This window comes from Capsicum annuum, chromosome 5, assembly GCF_002878395.1.
Source record: "Capsicum annuum cultivar UCD-10X-F1 chromosome 5, UCD10Xv1.1, whole genome shotgun sequence".
NCBI classification, from domain to species: domain Eukaryota; kingdom Viridiplantae; phylum Streptophyta; class Magnoliopsida; order Solanales; family Solanaceae; genus Capsicum; species Capsicum annuum.
This window is the reverse complement of record NC_061115.1, coordinates 67,352,807-67,360,803: the sequence shown is the minus strand read 5'-3', so window position 1 is coordinate 67,360,803 and position 7,997 is coordinate 67,352,807. Positions and strand designations below refer to the sequence as shown.

The 7,997-nt window shown below is 38.2% G+C and overlaps 1 protein-coding gene across 1 annotated transcript in view; it reads left to right on the top strand.

Moving 5' to 3' along the window:
• Positions 1–702: 702 nt before the first annotated feature.
• LOC107870762 (transcription initiation factor TFIID subunit 11) overlaps positions 703–7,997 on the top strand; it is a gene marked incomplete in the record, with an annotated part of 13,517 nt that continues 6,222 nt past the window's right edge. The window contains 3 exon segments of the mRNA XM_047413043.1: positions 703–1,362; positions 2,034–2,130; positions 3,146–3,473. Coding sequence (XP_047268999.1) covers positions 1,102–1,362; positions 2,034–2,130; positions 3,146–3,473 — 686 coding nt within the window.

Here is a 7,997-nt window from a genome sequence, read left to right as displayed (position 1 = left end):
TATATGTGATTTTTTGTGGTGTTGAAGTTATAACTAAAGTTGCATTGTACGACGATTCTTCGTCTTATTATTATTATTCCTTTTTTTCAATTCAATTACATGATATTTCATAATAACCCCTGATACACGGATACATGCTACAATCACGTGGATAGATGTAATATTTAGATACATGCAGGTATATGTTGTAGCCCCTCAAATATGTGCGATGTATCTGAGACTGAACTATGTATTTGATACCTTAAATTTGTATCTAGATGCCTTAACATGTATCTAAAGATATACTTATCTACAGTGTATCCGCCTTATTTTTTAACAAAATATTATGTAATATTGAGAACTCATGGGAGAGAAAGAGTAATTAGCTACTATAATAGTGAAATTTATGTTGTTTACCCCTAATTAAAAGGTGTAATAGCCAAATTTCCATTGGGTAAGTGGCTATTTGTGCAATTAGTCCTAGTTTAACGTGCAAGCCCAAGCCATCATAGCCAAGACAATTCAACCCGTTTCCCAAATAGAAAAGCTATATATAGGCCTCGGCATCTCTTCTTCTTGTCTTCTTTCTGTCAACTGAAATACTGAAACCAGCACTGTTACTTTTAATTCCGGGTTATTCCCCCATTACACATCTATATATTCAATTTAACTAAGTTTTTTCTCCAGTAATTTCTGTATAAATGGGTAATCAATCAGGTTTTACTTTATTTCCTCTACATTTAATTGAATTATTAATCTTTAAAAGAGAGACAAAATTAACACCCCTTTGTTTTCCTGTGTTTATATATGTGATTTTTGGTGGTTTTGATGTTTTAACTGAAGTTGCATTGTACGGAAATTCTTTGTCTGTTAATGTTCATTATTGTTGCCGTTGTTGTTGTTGCCATTGTTGTTTTTCTTTTTTCCGGAACTTGGGGTTCCTTAAGCTGCGGGTCTATCGGAAACCACCTCTATACCTCCCAATGTAGAGTTAAGGTGTACACTGTATCTTTCCCAAACCCTACTTGTGCAATTACGCTGGTATGTTGTTGGAGGTTGGGGTTATTTGAGTTGAAGGTCTAACGAAAACAACCTCTCGACCTCCCAAGATAGGGGTAAAGTATGTATACTCTATCCTTTCCAGAACTTACTTGTGGAATTATACTGGTCACTGGGTATGCTGTTCGAGGTTGGGATTTCTTGAGCCGAGGGTCTATTGAGAACAACCTCGCTACCTCCCAAGATAGGGGCAAAGTATGCATATGCTCTATCCTCTCCAGTCCCGACTCGTGGGATTACACTGGGTATGTTGTTGGGGCTTGGGGCTTCTTGAGCCGAGGTTCTAGCGAAAACAACCACTCGACCTCTGAAGATAGGGGTAAGGTACGTGTATACTCTATCCTTTCCAGAACTTAATATGTGTATACTCTATCCTTTCCAGAGCTTACTCATGGGATTACACTGGGTATGTTGTTGGAGCTTGGGCTCCTTGCACAGGGTCTATCAGGAGCAATCTTTCCACATTCCAAGGTGGGGTTAGGTATGCGTACGCTCTTCCCCAGCCCCACTTGTGGGCTTATAATGGGTATGTTGTTGGTGAGCTAGGTGTTCCTTGAGCCGAGGGTCTGTAGAATCTACAACCTCTCTGCCTCCCAAGATAGGGGTAAGATAGTGTGCACTCTACCCGTCGCAGACCGCATTTGTGGGATTATATAACGTATGTTGCTGGAGCTTGGGGTTCCTTGAGCTGAGGGTCTGTCAAAAATAACCTCTCTAAAGGTCTGCATACACTCTAACCTCCCCTAACCATAGTAGAGGATTATATGGGGTATGCTGTTGGAGGTTGGGGTTCCTTCATTGGGTTCTTTGTGATTATAGTGGGTTGATTGAAGAAATTTAAATTTCCAATCTACCCTATATTGTACTGGCAGGCACGAATGTTGTTCCTAAAACCTAATTGTTGGATATAGTCTCTAAACCCTTTTCAAGCAAGACGAACACTTTTAACATTGCTAAGCATATCATGTGATATAAATATGTGTTCTTGTATGCAGAGTCGATCAATCATCAAATTATTGAAGAAGTTAACTGGCCTTGTGTTGCAAATTGCTGTCATTGTATGCTGGTCGTGTCTTTACTACGTCACTATTGGTATTTTTGCTATTGTTGTTATTCATTTTTTGGAGATTGAGCTCCTTTATAAGGCTCTTTTGTGATTATATTTGGTTGATTGAAGAAATTCCAACTTCCAATTTCCAGTCCACCCTATCCTTGTATAGGCAGGCACAAATGTTGTTCACTTGTTCCTAAATAGTCTCTAAACCCTTTTCAAGCAAGAAGAACAACTTTTAACATTGATATGCAGTTCATGTAATATAGATAGGTGTTCTTGTATGAAGAGTGATCAAATTATTGAAGAAGTTAACTGGCCTTTATATGAAATGGTGCAAATTGTCGTCACTGTTGCCGTGTCTTTTCTGCCTTCATTTCATGTGACCACTATATTTGTCTTTCAATTCACAAATTTTGCCCAATTCAAGAGCAATTGGAAAATCTGATCAAATCTGTAACTTCTTTAACATTTTTAGAGTATCCTTGTGTTTCTTTCTCTGCCACAATAACAACAATACCTCAATCCAGGAAGCTACTTGGGGTCGGCTGAATTTCTCAAATGTTAATTTTCACTCCACCTGGAACCATTTCATTCCAATCCCTTGCTTTATTTCTTTTTCATTCTTGCAATTTCAAATTACTTAAGAATATCCGAGTTGGAAATTATTTACTATTGATCAAGTCGGAGGGTCTTTTGTTACTATCTGATATTTCTTGTACTTTTGTTACTTCTTTTTCTGGACTGCTTTGGACTATTTTTTCTCTAGCCGAGGGTCTATTGGAAACAATCCCTCTACCTCTGAGGTAGAGGTAAGGTCTTTGTACACTCTACCCTCCCCAGACTTCACTTTGTGGGATTATACTAGTATGCTTTTGTTGTCTAGTCAGAGGTAACATCATTCCCTAGACTCCGTCGAACAAGTAACTTCACAAGGCACACTAAATTTTGAGATTTTTTGTTTTTGAATAACGATGGTGTCAGTAATCTTACTAAAGATGGGCAAGTGGTAACCTTGGTGTGAAGACTTCATTTTAATCTCAATTTCCTCTGCAGATAGTACTATGAAGCATTCAAAGGATCCTTTTGAAGCTTCCATTGAGGAAGAGGAGGGCTCACACCCTGAATCTCCTGTTGGACTTGATGAGAATGAAACTGAAGACCAAGCTGCACTTAGTGGTAGTGCTCATGGAGGTGATGATGCCAATATCAATCCTGGTCCTGAAAATTGTTTGACATCTAGAGCTGTACCAATTTCTGTTGGTACTGCTGGTTCAAGTAATAAAATCAAAGAGGAAGATGAGGAGGAAGAGGAAGAAAATATGGATGTGCAGTTTGGAAAGTTCCCATCAAGCAGTGATCCTGATAAAGTGGTAAAGATGCAGTAAGTCCTTGATATTTTCTTTTTAATTTCTCTTATAAACAAGAACTCAATCAGTTCTAGTTCTGTAACATTCTTCTTTATGGATCTCATTCTCTGAAAAGCTGGTTGGACTACTTAATAAGTGTTATCATCCATTGAAAACTCTTTTCTTCCATTAACATTGTTTTCTCCCTCTCCTCTTTCTTTTCTGCTTGTCTTTTTGCTAAAAGAACTGCTAATGTCGTCGGTATCTCTAGTATGTTGCTACATGCCTGCACCCTTAGGGTATCTGTTTTGTGAATTTTGGAATAATTATAAGTTCATAACCATTTGGATTCAGAAGTTTGATAAGACGTCTTGCTTATGATGTAAGTAAGTACCTATAGAAAGCACCAATGAGTTTTTGGCTTTTAAACTAGCTGTATCCATAGCTTAGGTTTCTCTTGCTAGCAATGTAGGTACCATATTTCTGGCAAGGTAGTACGTTTTGCATGGGCTGGGGTTTGTAAGCGAGGAGAAAACTGGGAAGGTGCGACTATTGTAGCTTGTATTCAAGGAAGGATTGTTATGGCAGCACCAACAAATAGTAAAAGGTCATTGCAGTTATGCTCTTTCTTGGTAAGGTTTTGCATTTTGACAGTGAGGGATGTTTAAAGAACTACCAAACTAATCCAAACCATCGAGACAACTGAAATCATGGTTTAAAATATTTGCAAACTGATTGTTTGAATTTTCCATCATTTGATGCTTTCTCAACCTACACAGTCCTTCCTTTCATTTATATTACTCTGGTTGCTCAAACTCATGGTTTAAAATATTTGCAAACTGATTGGTTTGATTTTTCCATGATTTGATGCTTTCTCAACCTACACGGTCCTTCTCTTTCATTTATACTACTCTAGTTGCTCCGTGTGGTAGTCGAGATGTTAATTTGACTTATGATTTCACTAGCAGGAGGGGAAGAAAGTACCAAAATTGATAAATTAGAGAGACAAGAGAAGAGAATTTGGGAATTAATGTCTTGATTATTCCCTCAAGCAAGTGGGATTAAATAGTGTTACATCAAATGTAAATAAGGAAAGAAACTAATAAGACTATTACACAATATTTTTAGTGCCTAATTATTGGGATTTGGGGATGTTCCCATATCTACACTATCTAATTATAGAGATATTCTCATACCTACATTATCTAATAATGATATCATAGTTAACACTCCATCTCAAGATGGAGCGTACAAGTCATATGCTCCTAGCTTGCCGCAAATATAGTAAATTCTGGATCTTTGAAGTGATTTTGTGAAAATATCCGCCAGTTGATCTTTCGAGTTGACAAAACTTGTGGAGATATATGCATACTCAATCTTCTCTCAAATGAAGTGACAATTTTTCTCAATGTGCTTCTTCTTTCATGAAATACAACTTTAGAAGCGATATGTACTGCAACTTGGTTATCATGAACAATTTCATCGGTTCAACTCCTCTCGTCTTTAATTCTTGGAGAAGTTATCTTCGCCATATAAGCTCAGATGTAGCCAATGCCATAGCTTGATACTCCGCCTCTGCGCTTGATCTAGCTACGACATCTTGCTTTTTGCTTTTCCAGGATATTAGATTACCTCCTATTAGAACACAATAACCTCAAGTAGACAGCCTAACAGAAGGAGACCTAGCCCAATCTGCATGAGAACACCCAACAATGTGGGTGTGTCCTTAGTCTTCATACAATAAACTGTCTTGGAGAGCTTTTGATATATCGCAGAATGTGAATCATCGCATTTTAGTGACTATCACGAGGTGATTGCAGAAACCGGCTAACTACACTAGCAATAAATGAGATGTTGGGTCGTGTGATCATAAGGTTGTTAAGTTTGCCAACAAGTCTCCGGTATCTGCTAGGATCTATTAGAGGCCCCCCTGTCCTATGTAAACTTAGTATTTGGATCCATGGGAATGTCCACATGTTTGCAATCCAACGTACCAGCGTCTTCCAAAATGTCTAAGGTATATTTTCCTTACCATTGCCAACTGTGCCTCTTTAATGCCTAGAAAGTATTTCAGCTTGCCCAAATCCTTAGTATGAAAGTGACTTGAAAGGTGTTGCTTGAGTTGAGAAATTCCTTCATGATCATCACCTGTGATAACAATTCATCAACAAAAACAATTAAAAAGATATGTTTGCCAAGAGATGAATGCCTATAAAATACGGAGTGATCAATTTCTATTTTAAATCGTTCCTTGGACAACAGCTCGAAAATGACCAAACCATGCTCTAGGAAATTGCTTAAGACCATAAAGGGATCGGCGAAGTCTACATACTAATCCAGACTTCCCCCGAGCAACAAATCTTAGTGGTTGCTCCATGTAAACCTCTTCAGCAAGTTCTCTGTGAAGGAATAGGTTTTCAATGTCTAGCTGGAAAAGGGGCCAATGTTTCATTGCTGCCATAGATATGAGGAGACGAACATAAGCCATCTTGGCAATGGGTGAGAAAGTATCTCCATAGTCGATGCCATAAATCTGAGTGTATCCCTCAGCTAAACTAGTCTCACTTTGAGACAATCAATAGCTCCATCTGAACCTTCCTTAACTGCGAATACCCAACGACAACCAACGGTGGTTTTGCCTTTCGATAAAGGAACAAGTTTCCAAGTAGCATCATCATGCAAAGTATGCATTTCTTCAATCGTGCCTGGATGAACCAATGCTTCTGCCACAGTCTTGGGAACTTTGACAGTGGATAAGCTAGTAATGAGGGCATGATATGAAGGTGACAGATGATAATAGCTTAAGTAAGTACAAATAGGAGCTTGATTAGCAGTAATTCTAGTGCCTTTGCGAAGAGCAATGGGATGATCATATGATGAGTGCTCGACTGGAGCAGGAGACATTGTTGGAGCAGGTAATAAGTTACCAAGAATGCTTTGTGTACTTGTATCAGAGTTAGAAATACTAACTGGGTTAGCAGGCTCAGAAAGAGGCTGAGGTCGCCGAGAATAGACCTTAAGAGAAGGAGGTGAAGCTGGTTGCAGAATAGTTGGAATTGGAAGGACAGCTAGTATGATCTTTTGATTTCTTGTATTAGCAGAAAAATACGGAAAAGACACAAAAAAGCTAACATCTACCGAGATCAAGTACTTATTAGTAAAGGGGTCAAAGCATTTGTAATCTTTTTCTAAACAAGAATGTCTAAGAAAGACACATTTAAAAGTTGTGTGCTGAAGTTTGTCTTTTCTAGGGTAAGGTTATGAATAGAACCGGTGCAACCGCTCACACGTGGAGGAAAGGGAACAAATTATGGTCCGGATAGAGTATTGAGTGTGGGCTCTTGTATTGCAAAAAAGAAGGCATATGATTGATTAAATAATAGGCAATAATAACGACATCAACCCAAAAACGTAAAGGGACATGATTTTGAATGAACAATGTCCGAGCTGTTCCAGTTAGATGCCTGTTCTTACGCGCAACAACTCCATTTCATTTAGGAGTATGTGCACAAGAAGACAAGTGCAATGTGCCATGAGATGACATGAAAGAAGAGAAAGAGGCGTAGAAATATTCTCGGGTACTATCATTGATTAACTTCTTAATGACAGTACCAAATTGATTGCGAATTTCAGGACAAAATTTCTGAAAGATAGAGACTAACTCAGATCTATTTTTCATTGAAAATAACCATGTGCACCGAGAATAGTCATCAATGAAAGTCAACAATAATGAAAACCTAAGGAAGAACTTACACGACTTGGATCCCATATGTCTGAATGAACAACTTCAAACATAGAGGTGGCCCTATTATTGACATGCTTTGGGAAAGAGGAACGAGTGTGCTATGCAAGCTGACATGACTCACATTCTAACAACGATAGACTGTGGATAATCTTATGTAGTTTCAAGAGACTCGGATGACCTAGTTGATTATGGAGCAATTTATAAGAAGTAGTAGAAGTGAAAGCAACATATGGTTGTGGGGTGGGTAGTAGGTACAATCCCTGTGATTCATGTCCTTTTCCAATTATCTGTCCCATATTCCGATCATGCAGAAGAACAAAATCATCAAGGAAGGTTTCAACACATTTATGATTTTTGATGAATTTGCTAATGGAAATAAGATTATATGGACATTCTGGTGCTAAAAGAACTGATTTTAAAGATACGGAAAGCAGAGGATTAGCTATACCTATCCGTTTTACAACAATTTTTGATCTATTAGCCAAAGTCACAATAGAGAAGATACAGGGGCACTAAGATTAAATAGAGTATTTTTGTTACTAGGAATATGCGCAGAAGCACTAGAATCAAGAATCCATTGTTCCTGAGATATTGTGTGATGTAAGCAAAGGAGTTACCAGATTGCATTGTGCAAGCTACTGATGATGACGAAGTTGATGATTGTTGCGTTGATGCTTTGTACTGTACATAGTCAGTATAGTCTGCTGCAGTTAAAGTGATAAATATAGGTGATCTATTCCTGAAGCACTCAGAGGAGTGTCGGGATTGTAGCTATTGTAGACGTTTTAAGGTAGAAGAGGTTAGACAGGCTGTC